This window comes from Erinaceus europaeus, chromosome 10, assembly GCF_950295315.1.
Source record: "Erinaceus europaeus chromosome 10, mEriEur2.1, whole genome shotgun sequence".
NCBI lineage: Eukaryota > Metazoa > Chordata > Mammalia > Eulipotyphla > Erinaceidae > Erinaceus > Erinaceus europaeus.
Window position 1 is genome coordinate 97096032 of NC_080171.1, and position 24772 is coordinate 97120803.

General features: G+C 43.1%; 1 protein-coding gene and 1 pseudogene across 3 annotated transcripts; both read right to left on the reverse strand.

The window, feature by feature from the left end:
* Positions 1-1350: 1350 nt before the first annotated feature.
* HSPA5 (heat shock protein family A (Hsp70) member 5) lies at positions 1351-6714 on the reverse strand. Of its 3 annotated transcripts, none has more exons than XM_016185026.2 (9): positions 6592-6714; positions 6291-6509; positions 5940-6171; positions 5193-5330; positions 4752-4864; positions 4264-4654; positions 3935-4172; positions 3512-3679; positions 1351-2259 (listed from the first exon to the last, which is right to left on the reverse strand). In XM_016185026.2, the coding sequence occupies exons 2-9, from the start codon at positions 6410-6412 to the stop codon at positions 1697-1699; spliced, it is 1965 nt and encodes a 654-aa protein (XP_016040512.1). In that variant the 5' UTR covers positions 6413-6509; positions 6592-6714; the 3' UTR covers positions 1351-1696. The 3 variants fall into 3 exon arrangements, with proteins under 3 accessions (XP_016040512.1, XP_007540052.1, XP_060056130.1); XM_007539990.3 differs by having other exon boundaries at positions 6291-6443; positions 6592-6682; XM_060200147.1 differs by having other exon boundaries at positions 6616-6636.
* Positions 6715-12211: 5497 nt separating this feature from the next.
* Positions 12212-12523, reverse strand: LOC132540915 (serine palmitoyltransferase small subunit A-like; annotated as a pseudogene).
* Between the last annotated feature and the right edge of the window lie 12249 nt (positions 12524-24772).

Below are 24772 nucleotides of genomic sequence, written 5' to 3' on the forward strand. Positions count from 1 at the left end.
TATGCAAGTAGGCTCTCATGCCTGAAACTCCAAAGTCCCAGGTTCAATCCCACACACCACCATAAGTCAGAGCTGATCAGTGCTCTGGGAAAGGAAATAGTAATCAGGATCAGGGTTCAAACCCCCAACCTCTCCCCACCTGTAGGGCGGGAAGCTTCATGAACTTTTTTTTTTTTGCTTCCAGGTTTTCTGTACCTGAAATACGAATCCACTGCTTCTAAGGTCACTTTTTTTTTTTTCGATATTCTTTGGATAGGACAGTGAGAAATTGAGACAGGAGAAGACAGAGAGGTAGAAAGATGCTTCAATGCTTGTGAAGCTACCTCCCTGCAGGAGGGGAGCTGGGGGCTTGAAATGGCATCCTTGCATTTCATACTATGTATGCCACCGCTGGACCCCCTCTTAAGTAGAGCTACATGTATCTCTTACTTTCCTCCTTCCATCATGATTTTGATGTCTATCAAAAAATAAAATATTCAAATACCTTTGGGGTAGTATGATACCTCCCTTGTGCAGGGTTTAAGGCTGGGCCCTCACATGTTATTTGTAATAAAATTTCACCAGGAAGAAAACTCTGGAAAGCTATGGGAGGGACAGTATATTTCAAACTCTATTCTTAGGTAATATGAAATGGTCCATACCTACATAAGATTAACTACCCCCCACCCCTTTCAGGACACCAGAACACCATTGTCATACAATGGAAAGGACACACACACACCACACACGAGTCACTTCAATGGAAAGGACACAGCACACACACACACCCTCCCTCTCTCTCTCTTCTGCTGAGTCACTTCCCTCAACCTTCCACCCTCTGAAAAAGATTTATCAATGGGAAAAGCATAGCATAAGCAGTGCTGGAAAAATCAAAGCTGGATGCTTATGTTAAATACTGTGCTACCTCCTTGGTGGTCCCAACTCCTCTACATCTTTTTCTTTTTTTTGCTTGGCTTTTTATTTATTCCATTTTGTTGTTATTGATGCTGTCATTGTTAGATAAGACAGAGAAATTGAGAAACGAGGGGAAGATAGAGAGGGGGAAAGAAAGACACCTGCAGGCCTGCTTCACTGCCTGTGAAGTGACTCCCCTGCAGGTGGGGAGCTGGGGAACCGGAATTCTTATGCTGGTGTGCTATCACATTTGCTCCTGGTGGGTTTTTAAACCCCTGCCTCCACTCCCCCCACCCCATGTTCTTGAGTACACTCTATTTTGACCAACTTTGGGCAAGTTCTTTAAAAAAAGCCTCGCCTCAACACCCCTAATGTCTCCCACAATGTGAAAACACTAAAAATCTAAACTTACATAATGGACCTAATTAGAAACTGAATACAAAAATTAGACCAGTGTAAATAACAAACATTTATTGGTGTCATTTATGGTAGAAAAAAGTTCCTACACCAGATGTACATGACCCAATTGTTAAATAGAACATTTTCAAGGTGAACACACGCCCTAAACCCAGCTTTTTTGAACACATTTTTTTCCCCTTTGAGATAGCCAATCCCTCCTCTCTCAAGACATGTGAGCAACTGCTAATGAAAAGCAGTAAACAGCCACTTGGGCTATAGCATTTTCAACTCCACTCAACGGTGAAGATTCCAATTACATTCGAGACTTAAGTTCTCTCAATTTCTCCTAACGAAAGTTCCTGAGTCCAGTATTTACAATATTACAGCACTAGCAGAACAGTGTCTACAACTCATCTTTGTCTGCTGGTTCTTCATCACCAGTTGGGGGAGGGCCTGCGCTTCCATAGAGTTTGCTGATAATTGGCTGAACAATTTCTTCTAGTTCCTTCTTTTTAGCTTTGAAATCTTCAATGTCAGCATCTTGGTGGCTCTCTAACCATTCAATCTTTTCCTCTACAGCTTTTTCCATGGTCTCCTTATCTTCAGAGGAAAGTTTGCCTCCTAGTTTTTCTTTATCACCGATCTGATTCTTTAGAGAATAGGCATAGCTTTCCAATTCATTTCTTGTATCAATACGCTCCTTGAGCTTTTTGTCCTCCTCAGCAAACTTCTCGGCATCATTAACCATTCTTTCAATTTCTTCAGGTGTTAGGCGATTCTGGTCATTGGTAATTGTGATCTTGTTTTTGTTGCCTGTACCTTTGTCTTCGGCTGTCACTCTGAGAATGCCATTCACATCTATCTCAAAGGTGACTTCAATCTGTGGGACCCCACGGGGAGCAGGAGGAATTCCAGTCAGGTCAAAAGTTCCCAGGAGGTGATTGTCTTTTGTCAGGGGTCGTTCACCTAGAAGTTACACATTAAAAATAAGAGAAAACTTGTTAGCTGAACTCCTACATTTCAGCCTGGTTAGAGAGAACCATAGTATAATAAAGAGCAGTTAAGACAGGGGGCCTGGAGGTGGCGCACTGGGTTAAGTGCACATAGTATGTGAGCCCCTGGTCTCCCCACCTGCAGTGGGGTCACTTTCACAAGTGGTGAAGCTGGTTTGTAGGTGTCTCTCTCCCTTTCTATCTCCCTCCTCCCCTCTCAATTTCTCTGTTCTATCCAATAAAATGGGAAAATATGGCCACCCAGAGCAGTGGAGATTTGTAGTATAGGTTGTGCCCCAGTGATAACCCTAGAGAAGAAGAAAAAAAAAAAAAAAGCAGTAAGACAGACTACTAAATCATTTACTGTTGTAGCACTGTGAATCTTCTTCTTCTTCTTTTTTTAATGTTTATTTATTTATTTATGAGAGGCATAGGAAGAGAGAGAAAGGACCAGACATCACTGGTACATGTGCTGCCGGGGATAGAATTTAGGACCTCATGCTTGAGTTCAACCCTTTATCCACTGCACCACCTTCCATACCACTTGTTCTTTAAACATACATTTTTTAAAATTATTATTAGTTGTTCATAAAGGCAAAGAAATGAAGGGAAAGATGCAGAAGGAAGAAATAGCTATAGTATTGCTTCATCACTTGTGAAACTTCCTCACTACAGCTGGGGACGAAGGGCTTGAACCAATGTACTTGTGCACTGTAAGCTGTGTGCTCTACTATGTGCACCAATGTCTGACCCTTTGTTCTTATCTTTAAGACACTTCAAAAAAATTTTTTTTTGGGGGGAGAACAAGGTTACTGCAGGGGCTCTCTGCCTGCACTGCAAATCTACCACTCCTGGCAGCCATTTGCTCCCCCTTTTTACTTCCTACCAACAGAGATAAAGGGAAGGGAAAGATAAGAGAAGGAAACACACCTGCAGCCTTATTTCACAGCTAGCGAAGTTTATCCCCTGCAGGTGGAGGCCAAGTCCTTGAAGCTGGGGTCCTTGCACATGGTTATCATGGACTCAACTAGGTAAGTCACTGCTTGACCTCCACAAGTTATTTTTAATAGAAATGATTACTCCCATCTAGGTGTACACTGGATTTTAAGTACTGACTCTCCAAACTCAAGCTAAGGTGTCCATCTGAAAACAGCAGACATTTCTTTCCCTAATGAGTTCATATTTTTCAAAAATGACCAATAATTTTGACAAATATAATTAATTACCTTCATAGACCTTGATTGTAACAGTTGGCTGATTATCAGAAGCAGTAGAAAAGATCTGAGACTTCTTGGTGGGCACCACAGTGTTCCTGGGAATCAGTTTGGTCATCACACCTCCCACAGTCTCAATACCAAGTGTAAGAGGACACACATCAAGCAGCACCAGATCACCTGCAAAAGTTAACCATGGTTAAGTTTCAATTAAAGAGTATTCAAATAGTATCAATAGGCCAGCTGCTCTATGAGAAATACTGCATCCCCTCCATCTAGTCATTAAGTTCTATGTAAAATCATTTTAAAGTCTAAGATTTTTGCCCATACCACATGAACTTGTTGCTCTTATTCTATCGCTTTCTAAGGCAACATACAATTATTAAACTCCTCCCTTTAAGCTACTGAGGCTTGTGTAATATGGTATTGACCTACCTGTATCTTGATCACCAGAGAGTACACCAGCCTGGACAGCAGCACCATAAGCCACAGCTTCATCTGGGTTTATGCCTCGAGATGGCTCCTTGCCATTGAAGAACTCTTTAACCAGTTGCTGAATCTTTGGGATTCGAGTAGAGCCACCAACAAGAACAATTTCATCAATATCAGACTTTTTCAAATCAGAGTCTTCCAGCACTTTCTGGACAGGCTTCATGGTTGAACGGAACAGGTCCTAGAAAAAGACACGATTACTGTGATTATCCCTGTTCTAGATACTGTCATACATTTAACTAGTCTAGTAAAGCAAAAAGCAAAGAACTTACCATGTTTAGCTCTTCAAATTTGGCCCGAGTCAGGGTCTCAGAGAAATCTTCTCCTTCAAAGAAGGACTCAATCTCAATTCTTGCCTGATGCTGAGAAGACAGGGCCCGTTTAGCCTTTTCTACCTCACGTCGGAGTTTCTGCACAGCTCTGTTGTCTTTTCGAACATCTTTGCCTGTCTTCTTTTTGTAGAGTTTGATGAAGTGTTCCATGACACGCTGATCAAAGTCTTCTCCACCCAGGTGAGTATCTCCATTAGTGGCCACCACTTCAAAGACACCATTATCAATGGTGAGAAGAGACACATCGAAGGTTCCACCACCAAGGTCAAATACCAGGATGTTTTTCTCCCCTTCCCTCTTATCAAGGCCATAAGCAATAGCAGCTGCTGTACTGTTAGGAAAACAGGGAAAAAGAAGCACAAGATCTTAGTCAAGTTAACATTCCACTTATAGGGCAAGCATGCCACACCCTTAACTTTAATACTTACGGTTCATTGATGATCCTCATAACGTTCAATCCAGCAATAGTTCCAGCATCTTTGGTTGCCTGGCGCTGAGCATCATTGAAATAGGCTGGTACAGTAACTACTGCATGAGTAACCTAAAAAAAACGACAGTAAGTGTATTTTATCACAAGGTTTTAACTCTATTATATTTCACTGACCATTTGTGATTCCAAGCCACTTTACTTTCAAGATAGCTAGCTATTAGAAATACATAACTTTACACTTACAAACTTGCAAGTATAATGTATGAACACGTGAAAATACCAAATATTTTGCTGGCCTTCAGCAAAACACTCAATTAAAGTCAGTAAGCATGGGTACCATTCAGACTCAAATGAAAATAAAAAAAATTAAGCCATTTATAACATCCAACCCCAGAACAGTAACAATAAAATTAGTTCACATTGCTACAGAAATATTTACCTTCTTTCCCAAATATGCTTCAGCAGTTTCCTTCATTTTAGTGAGAACCATGGCAGAAATTTCTTCAGGAGCAAACGTCTTTGTTTGCCCACCTCCAATATCAACCTGTATGTATGGTTTAGTCTTCTTTTCAACCACCTGTTTTTAAAAATATGATTATCATTTTCAAACATGGAAGCAATGCCATTTTAAAAAGTGAAGTGACCTGCTCCTCCCACCCCACAGTTTGGTGTACTTTGACCTGGAGCTGTCTAATGAATACAGGTGGTCTTATGAAGATGAGCCTCTTCCAAGGCCTGGCGGTGGCGCACCTGGTTAAGCGCTCACATTACAGTGAGCAAGGACCCGGGTTCAAGCCCTTGGTCCCTACCTGCAAGGGGAAAGCTTCACCAGTGGAGAAGCAGGGCTGCAGGTATCTCTGTCTCTTTCCCTCTCTATCTCCCCTTCCCCTCTCATTGTGTCTCTATCTAATAATTTAAAAATATTTTTAAAAAAATTAGCCTCTTCTGTTTCTATCAGCCTTTTAGTTCCTAACTATTGTTGACAGAACAAGTTACACGGTGATTTAAATTTCCTTATACACTGATGCTAACACTACATCTCAGGTTTTTATCCTCCTGTGTGTGTGTGTGGTGTTTCACTAACTTTTTAATCTGAAATCCTCTCTCATCGCAACAGACCCCACCCGCACCCCACCCCGCCCCATCCGGGTGAAGAAAAGCTCCCAAAAGCCCCCATCGGCTCTACCTTGAAAGGCAAGAACTTGATGTCCTGCTGTACGGAGGGGTCGTTCCACGTGCGGCCGATGAGCCGCTTGGCGTCGAAGACCGTGTTCTCGGGGTTGGAGGTGAGCTGGTTCTTGGCCGCATCGCCGATCAGACGCTCCCCCTCGGGGGTGAAGGCCACATACGACGGCGTGATGCGGTTGCCCTGGTCGTTGGCAATGATCTCCACGCGGCCGTTTTTGAACACCCCGACGCTGGTGGAAAACCCCAACAGAAAGATCAGCACCGCGCTCCTCACCGCCACACCCCACTATCTCTTCTCCCCTCCAACCTCCCTCCCTCGCCCCCCTCCTCCACAAAATAACCCACTTACCAGGAGTAGGTGGTCCCCAGATCGATGCCGACCACAGTGCCCACGTCCTCCTTCTTGTCCTCCTCCTCGGCCCGCGCTGCGCCGAGCAGCAGCAGCACCGCAGCCACCAGGGAGAGCTTCATCTTGCCGGCGCCGTGGACCGGGTGTCAGCAGCTATGTAAGACGTTGAAAGCAATTCAGCCACGGGCCTCAACACCGGAGTGTACCGAAGTGACCGACCTGAAAGCGACACGGCTCGCGGTCAGGAAAAGCGGCGGACGGAGGGAATGAGGCAACAGGAAAGGCAGGCCTCAGCGCTTACCTCGCACCCTCACGAAATGCCCACCTCGATAAATCTGTGATGTCTAGCCCAGCGTTGGCCGCGCCGTCGCCGGCTCCGTTTATATACCCTACCCCCAGCCCCGTCGTGGAGCCCTCCGATTGGTGAAGGCCCTGCTCGTTGGAGGCCGCTCATTGGTCTACACTACCAAGCTGGCCACCTCCGATTCGAAGCGGCCTCCTCCGCAACCAACGTCATAGCTACACCCCTCGGGCGAATTCATTGGCTATTGATAGCTCCCAACCGCCACCAATAGGAAGCAAGATCCGCCCAGTGCGTTGACTCCATTGGTTAAATGACTGCCTGTCCCACTTGCAACTTCTTACCATTTCCGCCGGAATTGCTGAGGTCCCGCCTCCATGCTGTGCCTTTGGGGGCCTGGTCTGTCTGGTTTGCAGGTTTCCCCCTGAGGTGGCCGGAGTTGAGGCTTCAGCCGCTTGCGTTCCTTGCGTCCCCAATCCCCTTACCCAAGTGCGAAGTCGCTCTTTCACCTCCCGACTTCCATCTCATTCCAGACAGGTCTCAGCGTTTATGTTGGGATCACCTCAGAACAAATTTCTCTGCCGTTTATAGCCATTACTATGTGCAGAGTGTCCCAGCCTCTGATTCTTTTATTGCTCACGGCCTGGTAGCCCTTCAGCTGAGCTGGGGCGTGTTCTGAGCTGTGTTCTGCCTCGAATCGAGCCTCCTGCTCGCTGGTTATGTCGCCCCTGCGTTCCTGCCTAGCTAGCTGAAGTCTATAACAGTTATCATGGTCTTTACCACATTGCCCTGTCTCATTGTAAGTTTTGGAGCGGGTCTAATCAAAGTAACTGCCTCCTAGACTGGACCCCTTTACTCCGCTGTGGCAACTCTTTCCTGAAAAGTTTAATATCCGTTCCCACACTGGAACACACCATTTTTCTAGCTTGCCACTCCATTCCTGCATCTGCTGCCTGCCTATGGAGGGAATGGTGAAATCACACATATCTGAGGTACCAGCGTCTGAAAAGGCAAACAAATAATAGTAGACAACCATTTAAGTTTAGTATATGCCAGCCACTGCTATGTGTTTGCTGCGTCGTGAAGTCCTTTCTGAGAGTTCAATACTTGAGTAGTATTTTCCATTTTCCAGTTGAAAACTGAGACAAAAAATAAAAGCTAACTTAAAGTCACAGAGGTGATGTATGCTGAAGTTGGAATCGAGGTCCAAATCAACTTGATTCCAGTCAATGGAATGTGCTTTAATTATTTCTTCAATTACTTCATTCAACAAATGGTTTTGGAGGACTTACTGTGGACAGGAAAAAAGCATGACACAAAACATCTGTGAGACAATAGCATAAGTATATACAATACGTGGCACGTAGACATGATAATGGTTAATTCTAGTATTTTTCTCACTAGATGTATTGAGATTTATGGGTATGGGCAATATTGTGTTCAAATATCTCTGAAACACACATTCCACTAAATTGTAGGAGTCAGTACTCAGATATTTCCCTCTCTCTTTCAATGAGCCTCAGAAGTTGCACTGGTGACTCAGAGTTGACTCTGTTCTTACTACAGGTGTTGCATCATCCATCTTTCAACAGGAGTTGTAATACTGCTGTAATACTGACCCTTCTTTATGTTTTGTTAGTCCATTACCAAGATAGAAACCACCATACAGCCAAATTCTTGATCAGCTTGGGATTTACTTTTGTGTTTGGTGAAATATAGTGGTTCAGTTTCATCCTTTTGCACGTTTCAACCCATTTTTCCCAACACCATTTGTTGAAGAGACTCTGCTTTCCCCATTTAATAGTCTGGGCACCTTTGTCAAACATTAGATGTCCATAGGTGTGGGGGCTTACTTCTAGGCTCTCAATTCTATTCCACTGGTCAGTGTGTCTATTCATGTTCCAGTACCAAGCAGTTTTGATGACAATGGCCCTCTAATACAATCTGAGATCTGGGAGTGTGATGCCTCCGGTTCTGTTCTTTTTTCTCAAGATTGTTTTGGCAATTCTAGGTCTTTTCTGGTTCCAGATAAACATTTGTAGCATTTTTTCTATTCTCCTAAAAAATGTGCTTGGGATCTTGATGGGTTTGGATCTTGATGGGGATAGCATTAAATTTGTAAATGGCTCTGGGTAGTATATTCATTTTAATTATGTTAATTCTTCCAACCCATAAACCTGGAATATCTTTCCACTTCTTTGTGTCCCTTTATTCTTTCTTCCTTCCTTCCTTCCTTCCTTCCTTCCTTCTTTTCTTTTCTTTCTTTCCTTTTTTCTTTCTTCCTTTCTTTCTTTCTTTCTTTCTTTCTTTCTCTCTTTTGCCTCCAGGGTTATTGCTGGGGCTTGGTGCCTGCACTACTAATCATGAATCAACTGCTCCTGGAGGCTATTTTTCCCTTTTGTTTCCCTTGTTGTTTATTGTTATTGTTGTTGTTATTGCTGTCCTCGTTGTTGGATAGGACAGAGAGAAATAGAGGAGGGGAAGACAGAGAGGGAGAGAGAAAGATAGACACCTACAGAACTGCTTCACCACTTGTGAAGCGACCCACCCTGCAGATTGGGGAGCCAGGGGTTCGAACCGGGATCCTTACACCAGTCTTTGTGCCAGTCTTTGCGCTTCACACCATGTGTGCTTAACCCGCTGTGCTACTGCCCAGCCCCTAGGAAGAGTTTTAAAAGTAGAGGTTTTAACTCTTCCTTGAAAGTTTTGTAGAATTCATTTGTAAAATCATCTGGTCCAGGACTTTTATTCTTGGGAAGGTTTTTGATAACTTTCAATTTCGTTGGCTGTGATTGGCCTGTTCACATTTTCTAGTTCCTCTTTATTTAATTTTGTAGGTTTGTAGGTATCTAGAAACTTGTCCATTTCTTCCAGGTCCTCTAGCTTGGTGGCATATAGTTGTCCATAGAAGTCTTGCATGATATGTTGGATTTCTGTGGTGTCTCTTGTGATCCAGGTTCACATATTTTTTATCTTTTTCTCTTTGATTTTAATGAGTTTACATAAAAAAATTAGGTAGTCGTTTTACATTTAAGGAATAAAAATCCTTTAAAAAATACCAAGAGTGGAAGGACTTTAAGTTTACATTTCTTTCTGCTATAATTTTTTAATGACAATTCATTTTATCATATCTTTTTTTAAAGAATTTATTTATTTATTCATGAGAAATATAGAGGAGGAGAGAAAGAACCAGACAGCACTCTGGTACATGTGCTGCCGGGGATCGAACGCAGGACCTCATGGTTGAGAATCTGATGCTTTATCCACTGCGCCACCTCCTGGACCACGATTTTATCATATCTTAATGCAGTGCCTGAAATAATCAAGAAACTAAATGTGGGGGAGTCGGCCTGTAGAGCAGCGGGTTAAGCGCAGGTGGCGCAAAGCACAAGGACCGGCATAAGGATCCCGGTTCGAACCCCGGCTCCCCACCTGCAGGGGAGTCGCTTCACAGGCGGTGAAGCAGGTCTGCAGGTGTCTATCTTTCTCTCCTCCTCTCTGTCTTCCCCTCCTCTCTCCATTTCTCTCTGTCCTATCCAACAACGACGACAACAACAATAATAACTACAACAATAAAACAACAAGGGCAACAAAAGGGAATAAATAAATAAAATAAAATATTTAAAAAAAAAAGAAACTAAATGTGGGTGTCTGGCGATAGTACAGTGGGTTAAGCCCATGTGGCACAAAGCTCAAGGACCTGGGTAAGGATCCTGGTTCCCGCCCGGCTCCCCACCTGCAGGGGAGTCGCTTCACAGGTGGTGAAGCAGGTCTGCAGGTGTCTGTCTTTCTCTCCCCCTCTCTGTCTTCCCCTCTTCTCTCGATTTCTCTCTGTCCTATTCAACAGTGAACAACATCAACAACAACAATAATAACCACAACAAGGCTACAACAACAAAGGCAACAAAAAGGGGGAAAATGGCCTCCAGGAGCAGAGGATTCATGGTGCAGGCACTGAGCCCCAGCAATAACCCTGGAGGCAAAAAAAAAAAAAAAAAGGAAAGAAAGAAAGAAAATGTAAGGATGTATACTGTTAATAACCACCATCAGAGGAAACTAGCCATACTTTCAAACTTTCTATTAAAAACTATCAGCATTACATAATAACACTACTTAACCACCTTGTCACAAGACTCATCAGTTTTCTGAAAATGAGTCCATGTAAGAATTAAGTATTTAGAGAGTCCGGCGGTAGCACAGTGGCTTAAGCGCACGTGGCACAAAGCGCAAGGACCGGCGTAAGGATCTCGGTTCGAGCCCCGGGTTCGAGCCCCAGGCTCCCCACCTGCAGGGAAGTTGCTTCACAGGCAGTGAAGCAGGTCTGCAAGTGTCTATCTTTCTCTTCCCCCCTCTGTCTTCCCCTCCTCTCTCCATTTCTCTCTGTCCTATCTAACAACAATGACATCAATAACAACAATAATAACTAACAACAATAAAAATAAAAAAACAAGAGCAACAAAAGGGAAACTAAATAAAAAAATTTTTTTTAAAGAATAAAGTATTAAGGGGTCGGGCGGTAGCGCAGCGGGTTAAACGCAGGTGGCGCAAAGCACAAGGACCAGCTTAAGGATCCAGGTTCGAGCCTCTGGCTCCCCACCTGCAGGGGAGTCGCATCACAAGCGGTGAAGCAGGTCTGCCCGTGTCTATCTTTCTCTCCCCTTCTCTGTCTTCCCCTCCTCTCTCCATTTCTCTCTGTCCTATCCAACAACGACGACATCAGCAACAACAATAACTACAACAATAAAACAGCAAGGGCAACAAAAGGGAATAAATAAATACTTGAAAAAAAATACAAAAAATTAAATATTTAAATGCTAAATGTTCCTTATTTTAACTTTAACTTTAACAAGATCTTTCTTTTTTCATTGTTAAATACTTGAGTAGTCTTAAAAGTACAAGCTGTTAGAGTCTAAGTAGCTAAAACTGTACTCCTGAGTTCAAACTTATAGGTAACCTTTTTTTCTTTTTTTAAATATTTTTAAAATTTGTTATTGGATAGAGACAGAGAGAAATTGAGAGAGAAGGGGGAGAAAGAGAGGAAGAGAGACAGAGAGATGCCTGCAGACCTGCTTCACCGCCTGTGAAGTGATGCCCCTGCAGGTAGGTAGCCTGGGGCTGGAACCAGGATCCTAACCAGTCCTTGCACTTTGTACCATGTGTGCTTAACCCACTGCGCTACCACCTGACTCCCCAAACTTACAGGTAAATCTTTTGTAAATAATTTTCAATAAAACTGCCTCTCTCCCCCAATCTTGTACTGTATCTTACAAAACTTTGGTCAAGATCATAAATATATCCAACCAGATGTATATGCCATACAATATCAAGAACAGTAAAGCTCAACTAATGACTTTGGGTTTTGGAAATAGTAGAAGGCAATTAAAATGTACTGAAAGTTACATTAAGAAAAGCTCCCACAGGGTAATATTGAAACAGTCACAAAGGTTAAGAAAATGGTGATATCAAAGTACAAATAACTACAATGTTAAAATAGACAAAAAAATTACTTACACAAGAGCTTCTTTTAAAGTTAAAAATAAAGAACACAAGACATGAGTCAGGATTGGCTTTCCTGGTCTACTCATGAATTTTAGTCATTATACTGATAAAGTTGGTTATGTTAACATCTAGTAGAGTTTCTTATGACATCCGATGAAATCTCATTTCAGTTTCAGGAGGTGATTCTTTCCTAACAAACCCGTGGATTTGGATCACATCTCAGTGACTGTACAATTTCAAAGTAGTGCAATATTGCCATGATGTGCTGAGGCATGAAGATGTATCCTGTGTATAATGCCGTTCCCGTGATGGAAACCAGCATGGAATTGAATACGGTCCGCTCCCAGGGACCCAGCATGTAAAACACCGTGACCAGCAGGTACTGGTAGTAGAACTAGGACATCTGCTTCCAGACCCATGCCACTGCCATCCCAGCCACGCGTTGCAGCTGAACGTCAGTCTGTCTCCAGGTTCACATTTTAATTAATTAATTAATTAATTTTAAATAAATACTTGTTTTTTATTTATTCTTTTTCCTTTTTTTAATTGGGGAATTAATGTTTTACATTCAACAGTAAGTACAATAGTTTGTACATGCATAACATTCCCCAGTTTCCCATATAACAGTACAACCCCCACTAGGTCCTCTGAATCCTTCTTGGACCTGTATTCTCCCCACCCATCCACCCCAGAGTCTTTTACTTTGGTGAGATATGCCAATTCCATTTCAGGTTCTACCTGTGTTTTCTTTTCTGATCTTGTTTTTCAACTTCGGCCTGAGAGTGAGATCATCCCATATTCATCCTTCTGTTTCTGACTTATTTCACTCAACATGATTTTTTCAAGGTCCATCCAAGATCGGCTGAAAACGGTGAAGTCACCATTTTTAACAGCTGAGTAGTATTCCATTGTGTATATGTACCACAGCTCAGGGCATGGAGTAATACTGTGACTGAGTCCTGACCTTGTCTTTCCAGAAGACAAAAAAAAAAAACTGTGTGGGGAAATACTTTCTTGCCACCTGGTGAGGATAACTTCCATGTGTGTCTTCCTAGAATTTTCCATTTTTCTTTTCTTTCTTCCTTTTTAAAATTATCTTTATTTATTTATTGGATAGAGACAGCCAGAAATCAAGAGGAAGGGAGAGACAGAGAGGGAGAGAGACAGAGACACCTGCAAGGACTGGGCAATAGCTCAGCAAGTTAAGCACACTTGGCGCAAAGCGCAAGGATTGGCACAAGGATCCTGGTTTGAGCCCCTGGCTCCCACCTGCAGGGGCATTACTTCACAGGCGGTGAAGCAGGTCTGCAGGTGTCTATCTTTCTCTCCTCCTCTCTGTCTTCCCCTCCTCTCTCGATTTCTGTCCTATCCAACAACATCAATAACAACAATAACTACAACAACGATAAACAATAAGGGCAACAGAAAAAAGGAAAAAATAGCCTCCAGGAGCATTGGATTCGTAGTGCAGGCACTGAGCCCCAGCAATAACCCTGGAGGCAAAAAAAAAAAAAAAAAAGAAAGGTATCCAAAAAAAGAAAGAAAGATACCTAAAACCCTGCTTCACCACTCGCAAAACTTTCCCCCTGCAGGTGGGGACCAGGGGCTTGAACCTGGGTCCTTGCACATTGCAACATGTTTTATTTTATTGCCAGAGCACTATTCAGCTCTGGCTTATGGTGGTGCGGGGGAATTGAACCTGGGACTTTGGAGCCTCAAGCACGAGAGTCTGTTGGCATAACCATTATGCTATCTATCTTCTGTCTGCTATAGCTTATTTTTCATTTTGTTCTAGGGAATGAACTAAGGGCCTCATGTAGGTCAGTAAGTACTACATGCTGGTTAACTTTTTCAGAGAGAAAAAACAGATACAGAGAAAAAGACACAACAGCACTAAAGCTTCCCTCAGTGCAGTGGGCATCTGGCTAAAATCTGCCCATGACAAAGCAAGCATGGTGTCTAAGTGAACTATCTTGCTAAACCCATGGCTCACTATTTTAAAACTATTTTATTTATTAAAGAGAGAGCTAGGCCACGTGGTGGAGCACCTGGCTGAGTGCACATGTCATCATGCACAAAGACCCAAGTTTAAGCCCCCTAGTCCACACTTGTAGGGGAGAAGCTTCATAGTGGTGAGGTAGTATTGCAGGTGTCTCTCTTTCTCTCTTCCTCTCTATCTTCCCCTTCCCTCTCAGTTTACCTCTACCTCTATCCAATAAGTAAATAGAGGGAGAGAAAAAGACAGAGAGAGAGGAAGAAAAAAAATATATATATAGAGAGAGGAAAAACCATAGCACTACTTTGGGACACATGATGCTAGGAACCAAATTCAGAACCTCTTATGTTTGAGTCCAACAACCCATCCAATGCTCCACCTCCCAGTCCACAATGGCCCAAAATTTTGATTCTATATACTGGTGAGTGAAAGACACAGAGAGGAGAATCACCAAAGCACTGCTCTACCATACAAGGACTTCCCTTGGTGTTGTCCGTAGTATTTCTTTCTTTTTTTTTTCTTTTAATTTTTTATTTATTAAAAAGGAAACATTGCAACAAGGGCAACAAAAGGGAATAAATAAATAAAATAAATATTAAAAAATAGGAAACATTGACAAAGCCATAGGATAAGAGGTACAGCTTTGCACAGTTCCCACCGCCAGACCTCCATATACCAACCCCTCCCCTGATAGCTTTCCTACTCTTTAACAGAGGGGGAGTGTGGACCCAATGTCATTGTGGGATGCAGAAGGTTGAAGGTCTGGCTTCTGTAATTGCTTCTCCGCTGAACATGGGCGTTGACAGGTTGATCCATACTCCCACCTGTCTCTCTCTTTCCCTAGTGGGGAAGGGCTCTGGGGAAGTGGAGCTCCAAGGCACACTGATGGAGTTGTCTGTCCAGGGAAGTCTGGTCATAGTATTTCTTTCTTTTTTTTTCTTCCAGGGTTATTGCTAGGCTCGGTGCCTGCACCACGAATCCACCACTCCTGGAGGCCATCTCCTCCCTCCCTTGTTGCCCTTGTTGTAGCCTCACTGTGGTCACTATTATTGCCATTGTTGATGTTGTTCGTTGCTGGATAGGACAGAGAGAAATGGAGAGAGGAGGGGAAGACAGAGAGGGGGAGAGAAAGATAGACACCTGCAGACCCGCTTCACTGCCTGTGAAGTGACTCCCCTGCAGGTGGGGAGCCGGGGGCTCGAACTGGGATCCCTACGCCAGTTCTTGCGCTTTGCGCCACATGCGCTTAACCCACTGCACCACCACCCGACCCCCTGTATTTCTATATAAGGGGCATTGAGTCCAGGGCCTCACACATATGAGCTATATACTAGCCCCTCAGCAGTGGAAGCTCTGCTTCACCACTCGCAAAGCTGCAGGTGGGGACCAGGGGCTAAAACCAGGGTCCTTGCACACTGTAATGTGAGCACTCAAACAGGTGCACCACCACCTGGCTCCTAATTCTTTCCTAGATATTATTTATTTATTAGAAAGATAGAAAGAACCAGACATCACTCTGGTACATGCGCCGCTGAGTACCGAATCCAGGACCTCGTACTTGAGAGTCTAATGCTTTATCCACTGTGCCACCTCTCCTTCTCTCTCCTGGATCTCTCCTTCTCTCTCTCTCTCTCTCTCTCTCTCTCTCTCTCTGTCTCTGTCATATAAAAGGAAAAAATGGTTACCAGGAATGGTGGAGTTGTGCAGGCATGGAAGCCCTAGTGACAACCCTCCTGGAAACAAATCTAAAAAATAGGGATGGAGAAGTCGAGTGGTAGCTCAGCGGGTTAAGGAGCCGGTGGCACAAAGCTCAAGGACTGGCTTAAGGATCCCGGTTCGAGCCCCCAGCTCCCCACCTGCAGGGGCGTCCCTTCACAAGCAGTGAAGCAGGTCTACAGGTATCTCTCTTTCTCTTCCCCTCTCTGCCTTCCCTTCCTCTCTCCACTTCTCTTTGTCCTATCCAACAACGACAACATCAATAACAACAACAATAATAACTACAAAAATAAAACAAGGGCAACAAAAGGGAATAAATAAATAAATAAATAAATATATTTTTCTTTTCTTTCCATTTTTTTTTTTTTACCAGAGCACTGCTCAGCTCTGGCTTTTGGTAGTACAGGGGATTGAACCTGGGACTTTGGAGCCTCAGGCATGAGAGTCTCTTTGCGTAACCATTATACTATCTACCCCTGCCCATAAATAAATATATATTTTATTTTTTTATAAATAAATGTTTTTTAAAAATCTTTTTAAAAAATGGGTCTGGAGAGATAGTACAATGTTTATGCAAAAGACTTTTCATGCCTGAGGCTTTGAGGTCCCAGGTTCACTCCCCAGCACCACCATAAACAGAGCTGAGCAGTGCTCTGGTCTCTCTTTTTATCTTTCTCTCTATATCACTATCTCACTAAAACAAAGTAACATTTAAAAATAACTTTAAAATAATTAAAAGCTTTGATTAGCATCCTTTGGTTTTTATCTTTGCATCTACTTGATGGGATAATCTCAGAGCTCTTTTTTTAAAAATTTATTTTCCTTTTTTGGTGCCCTTGTTGTTTTTCATTGTTGTTGTAGTTATTATTATTGTTGTTGTTGATGATATTATCGTTAGATAGGACAGAGAGAAATGGAGAGAGGAGGGGAAGACAGAGAGGGGGAGAGAAAGAGAGACACCTGCAGACCTGCTTCACTGTCTGTGAAGCGACTCCCCTGTAGGTGGGGAGCTGTGGGCTCGAACTGATATCCTTACGCAGGTCCTTGAGCTTTGTGCTATGCGGTTAACCCGCTGCGCTACTGCCCAACTCCCCTCAGAGATCTTTTATAGTAATAATTTTATAAGATTTTATTTATTTATTTATTTATTTGAAAGATAAGAGGAGAGAGAGGAAGAGCCAGACGTCACTTTGGTATATGGGCTGCCAGGGATGGAACTAAGGACTTCATGCTTGAGAGTCCAGTGATCCATCCATTGTGCCACCTCCCAGACCACTACAGTAATATTTTAAATCTGTCATATTGGTTTCTATTCATGTTATTGCTATATTGTTTTATGTTGGTATGCATGAGACCCTTTCTGTTTCATTTGGTTTAAATCCCCCCTGCTTAACACTATTCTATTTACATAACCACTTCATTCTATTTACATAACCACTGATAACAAGTTCCACCCTCCCTCCAGGGCATTTGTGGTTCAGTGATAGGATTCTCGCCTAATCTGCCCCCTCCTTGTCACACTCTGATTTTTATCAGTCACTTTTCTCTCCACTCTCTCTATGTCACATCCTGTTTCCACCCTACTTGGCAAGTATATATAAAGACAGCATTGTGAGTTTTACTGTACCTTGAGTTTAGCTTAGCTCGTCTTAGATTGTGCTGCGTCCTGCATGAATAAAGAGATACTGCCTACAACCAAGCCATGAGTCCCGGGTTGTCTGTTACCCGCCCGTGAAGCCAGCCTGGCGGAAACAACATAACCTGTCGAAAACAACCTAACCCGTCAAAAACAACATATGGCGCCTGAACAGGGACTGAAATAAGCCCTGAAACATGGACCGGCATCAACGTGGGACCCTACCCCCCCATCGTCCAGATAAGTAAACTTGGCTACCCATCCACCATGGGTTGCCTTTCTACTTACGAAGAGGTTTGCCAAAGCCTCTACTGTTTCATTATGAGACAGTTTCTCTGTCTCTGGAACATTTTACTCTGGGCCACACTTCGGTTCCCTCACCGGGAACTTTGGTTTCTTATGACTGGGATCATAGAGCTTGGGAGATGCACGGAGATTTCTCCTTGGACTTTCTGGATTCCCTCTCCCATGTTTTCTGAGGAAAAGGACTACATTTTGCTCCGGGCCACAATTTGGTTCTTTATGACCGTAATCATAGACCTTGGGATATGCATGGGGATTTCCACTGGGACTTTCTGGACTTCTTCTCGAATGTTCCCCATGGAGAAGGACTACTCTAATTTGAAGAGCATTCTCCAGTACCCTGGCAGTTCCCAAGTATGGAGACACGTGGTTAGTTCTACTCTCCTGATTGGATTCTTTCTTCGATGGGAAGACACTTTGAAAAATGGGTGCCTGAAGCAATCCAGCAGGAACAGTCCGAAGCACCCTAAATGGAATTTCGAGGAGCTTTTTGAACTAGGTCGCCCTCCGGGGATTCTTAATCCTACATGGTGAGATCTTGATAATCTGGTTCAAGTTGCGTTTCATAAGAGAATGATTTGAATGACTGAATTTTTGTTTGACATTGACTTTAAAAAAATGCTGGACACAGCCATGATTTCTAGAGACATCCAGAAACAATCCAAAAAATTGATTTTTTTTCCTCCTTTGATTTCTCTTTTACGTCTTGACGTGAATCTGAAACGTTTAATCCTGGAAACCGTATGAGTTATGGGTGGGGCAGATAGTGCAATGATTATGTTAATTATTCTCATGCCTGAGGCTTTTTAACCGTGGTTCTTCTGTTTACCTTTCCACATTTTATTGAGTTTAAACTGTTTAAACAACCTTAAAATCATACTAGAAAGGACTTCCAATGATAATGGAGTTATCAATTATAGTAAACTTCTAATCTGCTACAAGTTTTGTTTGACAAGTAAGTGAATTTCAGCTGTCAAAGTCTTCACATGAAAAAGCATCTACTCAAATGAAAATTTCTAAAAATCCATTTGGACCCTGTTCTCTGACATCGCCCCTGGAAACCAATGATGTGACCTGGCACGACCTGAAGAAACAGATTCACAGACTTGAAAGCTCACTCTCTACAGAAAAGCAGAATTCTGGTGGCCGACATTCCCCATCGAGACAGACGTGCAGCGTTTCATCCTCTGGCATTTTCTTCTGTGGTCAGCTACTTTGGACTGACACCTCCATCAGACTTACTGGTACACGCTGCTGTGTTTCTCAAAGACTAACTTCAGCCAATTGCCTTGAGACTTTATAGACCATGTCCCCTCGCCTGCAGGCTCTGCCCCAGAGGTAGAAAACTCCCCCTCCTTGTTAGGTTATGCCCACAGAGGCATAAAGCGCCCCAAGAGGCAAGAGATGCCCACAGAGGCAGGAAACGCCCTTTGAGGCAAGAGATGCCCCCAGAGGCATGAAGTGCTCCCAGAGGCAAAAAATGCCCTTTCGCCTGCTAGGCCTTGCCCTTTGAGGCAAGAAAAGCTCCCCTTGGCATCACACTGGTTATTGCTGCTCGCCTATTTTGTTTTCCATGTCATATGCCAGTTCTTTTGAAAACGCCTGTACGATATAGGTTTCTGTTCACCCCACAATGGCCATTAGTTAAAAAGAAAGGGGGAATTGTTGGTATGCATGAGACCTTTTCTGTTTCATTTGGTTTAAATCCCCCCTGCTTAACACTATTCTATTTACATAACCACTTCATTCTATTTACATAACCACTGATAACAAGTTCCACCCTCCCTCCAGGGCATTTGTGGTTCAGTGATAGGATTCTTGCCTAATCTGCCCCCTCCTTGTCACACTCTGATTTTTATCAGTCACTTTTCTCTCCACTCTCTCTATGTCACATCCTGTTTCCACCCTACTTGGCAAGTATATATAAAGACAGCATTGTGAGTTTTACTGTACCTTGAGTTTAGCTTAGCTCGTCTTAGATTGTGCTGCGTCCTGCATGAATAAAGAGATACTGCCTACAACCAAGCCATGAGTCCCGGGTTGTCTGTTACCCGCCCGTGAAGCCAGCCTGGCGAAAACAACATAACCTGTCGAAAACAACATAGCCTGTTGAAAACAACAGTTTTATTAACTGGTTTATAATTTAATTGACTTAGACTAGATATTAAGATTAATCTTTCCACAGGTTGTGACTTTTTTTTGAAGATGAAGACGGAAGAGATAGAAGGGCAGAGAGCATGTAAAAGACCATAGTAGCAAGGCTTTCCTCAGTGTGGTGGGGGCCAGGCTTGAGCCTGGGTTGTGCATGGCAAAGTAGCACAGTACCCAAGTGAGCTATCTTCTCCCTCTCCCTCTCCCTCTCCCTCTCCCTCTCCCTCTCTCTCCTCATCTCCCTCCTTATCTCCCTCTCCTTTTTCTCCTTCATTTTGTCAGAGCACTGCTCAGCACTGGCTTATGGTGGTATGTAAGACTGAACCTGGGGACTGGGAGCCTCAGGTATGAGTCTTTTTTGCATAACATTCATGCTATCTCCTCCACCTTATTGCTTCCTTTTAGAATTATTATTATTATTATTATATAGGACAGAGAGAAATTGAGAGGGGAGAAGATAGAGAAGGAGAGAGAAAGACATTTGCAGACCTGTTTCACCACTTGTGAGGTAATCCCCCTGCAAGTGGGGAATGGGGATCCTTGTGCCAGTCCTAGCACTTCACACTATGTGCGCTTAATCTGCTGCACTACAGCCCAACCCCCTATTTATTTAATTTTAATATTTATTTTATTTATTCCCTTTTGTTGTTTTATTGTTGTAGTTATTAATGTTGTTGTTGGATAGGACAGAGAGAAATGGAGAGAGGAGGGGAAGATAGAGAGGGGGAGAGAAAGATAGACCCCTGCAGACCTACTTCACTGCCTGTGAAGCGACTCCCCTGCAGGTGGGGAGCCAGGGGCTCCAATCGGGATCCTTATGCCGGCCCTTGCGCTTTGAGCCACCTGCGCTTAACTCGCGGCGCTACCGCCCAACTCCCTATTTATTTAATTTTAATGAGGAGAGAGAGACCAAGAGCAGAACACTGCTCAGCCCTGATTTCTGGCAGTGCTGGAGATTATATCTGGGAGCCTCAGGTATGAGAGTCTTTTGCATGACCATTATTCTGCCTCCTCAGCCCACAAGTGAGCTATTGGACTATCCCTGAGGTCGTGATTTCCCATTATCTAATGTTTCCTACTACTTCCAATATGTATGCCAAATAGATAAAGTTATGTCATAGATAAGGTCCTAGTTTTTTCCTTTTTACCATTCTCTCTCTCCTTTGTCTTTTATTTCTTTCTGTATATGGTACTTTTTTGTTTCTGGCATGTTTTTTCAGGGGCATATACTTTATTTTAATTTTTTTGTGGCTAATAGTGGATTACAAGGGGTATATGCTTTCTATTTTTTTAATTTTGTGGCATGTAATATTATTATTAATTACCATAACACTGTTTAGCTCTGGCTTGTGGTGGGGATGAGGATTGAATCTGGGACTTTTTAAAAAATATATTTATTTATTTCCCCTTTTGTTGCCCTTGTTTTTTTTATTGTTGTAGTAGTTGTTGTTATTGATGTCGTCATTGTTGGATAGGACAGAGAGAAATGGAGAGAGGAGGGGAAGACAGAGAGGGGAGAGAAAGATAGACACCTGCAGACCTGCTTCACTGCCTGTGAAGCAACTCCCCTGCAGGTGGGGTGAATCTGGGACTTTGGAGCTCAGGCATGAAAGTCTTCTTGCATAGCCATTATGCTATCTTTCTTTATTCTCTTCTTTTCTTTTCTTTTCTCTTCTTTTCTTTTCAAGGACACATATGGGTGCCTCCCCCAAGAAATAAATCTCTCTGTATGACAACAAGCAACAAATTCAAAGATTTATTTAAGGTACAGATCTTAAATGTGGGGAGAGGGAGTAGGTCACCCCAAACTCCCAATCCTACTATGATTTTATTTTTTAAATAAAGTTTAACTTTATTTAAAAAAATTTTTTTAAATATTTATTTTATTTATTTATTCCCTTTTGTTGCCCTTGTTGTTTTATTGTTGTAGTTATTATTGTTGTTGTCGTCGTTGTTGGATAGGACAGAGAGAAATGGAGAGAGGAGGGGAAGACAGAGAGGAGGAGAGAAAGATAGACACCTGCAGACCTGCTTCACCGCCTGTGAAGCGACTCCCCTGCAGGTGGGGAGCCGGGGTTCGAACCGGGATCCTTATGCCAGTGCATGTGCTTTGTGCCACCTGCGCTTAACCCGCTGCGCTACAGCCCGACTCCCATAAAGTTTAACTTTAAACTTTATTTAATTTTGATAGATCAGAGAGAAATTGAGAGGGAAATGGGACAGAGAAGGAAAGACACCTATAAAGACACCATTCCTGAAGATTTCCCTCTGCAGGTGGGGACTGGGTCTTGAACTCAGGCTCTTGTGCACTATAATGTGGACACTTGTTGTAATTTAATTTAAAAGGGGGTTTTAAAAAGGATTCACAGTGGGGAGATGGGAACTGGTTTAAACAATACAAGGTTTATTATGGTGAAACAAACGGGAGTTGGGTGGTTGTGCAGCAGGTTAAGTGCACGTGGCGCAAAGCGCAAGGACTGGCATAAGGATCCCGGCTCAAGCCCCCGGCTCCCCTCCTGCAGGTGGTGAAGCAGGTTTGCAGGTGTCTTTCTCTCCCCCTCTCTGTCTTCCCCTCCTCTCTCTATTTCTCTCTGTCCTATCCAACAAAGACAACAACAACAATAACTACAACAATAAAACAACAAGGACAATAAAAGGGAATAAATAAATAAATATATATATATAAAAAGACTTAGTAAAAAAAGAAAAAGGCAAAACAAGCAATTATCATCAAGGGTTAAGCGTACTCTAGGTCCATAAAGTCTGAGTATAGTTATCAAAAGTTTAGTCCCATAAGATAAATAATTATCATTATCGGGAGTGGGTGGTAGCGCAGAGGGTTAAGCACACATGGTGCAAAGCGCAAGGATCCTGGTTCCAGCCCCCAGCTCTTCACCTGCATGGGAGTCACTTCACAGTTGGTGAAGCAGGTCTGCATGTGTCTATCTTTCTCTCCCTCTCTCTATCTTCCCCTCCTCTCTCCATTTCTCTCTGTCCTATCCAACAACGACAACATCAATAACAACAACAATAATAACTACAACAGTTAAAAAAAAGACAAGGGCAACAAAAGGGAAAATAAATAAAATAAAATAAAATAATATAAATAATTATCAGCTCTGGTAAAGCTTGCCTGCCAGACTCCATTCTTTGCCATTCCTGGAGTATGCACATTGTCATCACCTTGACTCAGAGGCCTTTCACCCAGAGGCCTTTCAGCCTTGAACTTCCACCTAAGCATGACAACCTAGTAGCTGTTTAGCACTTGTACCCAACCTTGTTCTCTATGTTACTATCTAGGTTGGTGTGACCTTGGCACTATAGACTCTACCTGGCACTTGTGACAATAGACCCCTGATCACAGCCCAGGTATATCCAAGACCCCTGACACATGTCTTCAAGAACAGCAAAGTGAGAAGATAGAGAAAATTACTCGCATGAATGAACCAAGACAACAATCTGAAGAGCTGCCTGAATTCAACAGAGCCCTGTAAACTTCCTAGAGAGGACTTCAAAGATCTGATCATGAAAACAGAAATTCAATGGAAGGAAACTTCAACAGAGTCAGAGAAAGTTTGAGAAAAGTCATGATCAACAAAATAGAATCTGAGATAGCTTCCCTCGTATGGTAATTTGATTAGTTTCCTAGCATCTGTCTTTGAACTGGGGAAGTTAGGTGGAAATACGTCTGCCTTTCCAACTAAATCTGCTTCTGGCTAGGTATGGATGGAACTCTGTTCCCAGAATCTGCCTCCAAGTCTGTTATTACGGAAACTAAATTCCTATATAGTATCCACATGGCTGCACACAGGCACACACACAAATACACACTGTGTTTGTAGATTTTATTATTAGTTTATAGCCTTGAATTGCTGTACCTATAAAATCATAGCAGGGCGAACCAAGCAGTAGTTTACCTAGTTCAGTGTCTGTTGTGACCCCAACAGGAGTTTGGGACTATTAGCATACACATGACGTCAGCCTGAGGCAGGACACACAGAGAAGGCAAAGTATAAAGCATGGGAATTTACCATGCACAGGGATCTGGGTTTGAGCCCCTGGTACCACATGGCAAACCCATACATGACACCAAGAGAAAATTCAGTGGTGGAGTAGGGCTGTGGTATCTCTTCCTTTTGCTTCCTCCTTTTTTTTTTTTTTAAAAAAAAACCAGAGCACTGATTGGCTTTGGCTGATGGTGGCGCAGGAGATTGAACCTAGAATTTTGGAGCCTCAGGCAAGAAGGTCTCTGCATAATCATTATGCTATCTATCCTTGAACTGCTTCTTCTTTTTAAAAAGTTTTTTATTGTCTTTATTTATTTATTGGATACAGACAGCCAGAAATGGAGAGGGAAGGGAGTGATAGAGAGGGAGAGAGACAGAGAGACACCTGCAGTCCTACTTCACCACTCGCAAAGCTTTCCCCCTGCAGGTGGGGACTGGGGGCTTGAACCTGGTTCTTGTGCATTGTAATATGTGTGCTCAGCAAAGTGAGCCACCACCAGGCCCTGAACTGCTGCTTTTTAAAAAATGCCACAGGGTACCTAACACTGGGGCTTTGTATGTGCCTACATGACGAACCCATTTCCCCTAGCAGCCATTTTTTCCCCTTTCCCTACTTTTATAGAACAGAGAGAAATTGAGAGGGGAGGAAGGGGAGATGGAGACGGAGAGAGAAAGAGGCCAGGTGGTGGTGCACTGCACCTGGTTAAGCACTCACATTACAGTGCACATGGACACAGGTTCAAGTCCCTGGTTCCTACCTACAGGAGGAAAGCTTTACAAGTGGTGAATCGAGGCTGTAGGTATCTCTCTGTCTCTCTCCCTATCTCTCTTTTTAAAAATTTCTTTATTGGGGGATTAATGGTTTACAGTAGA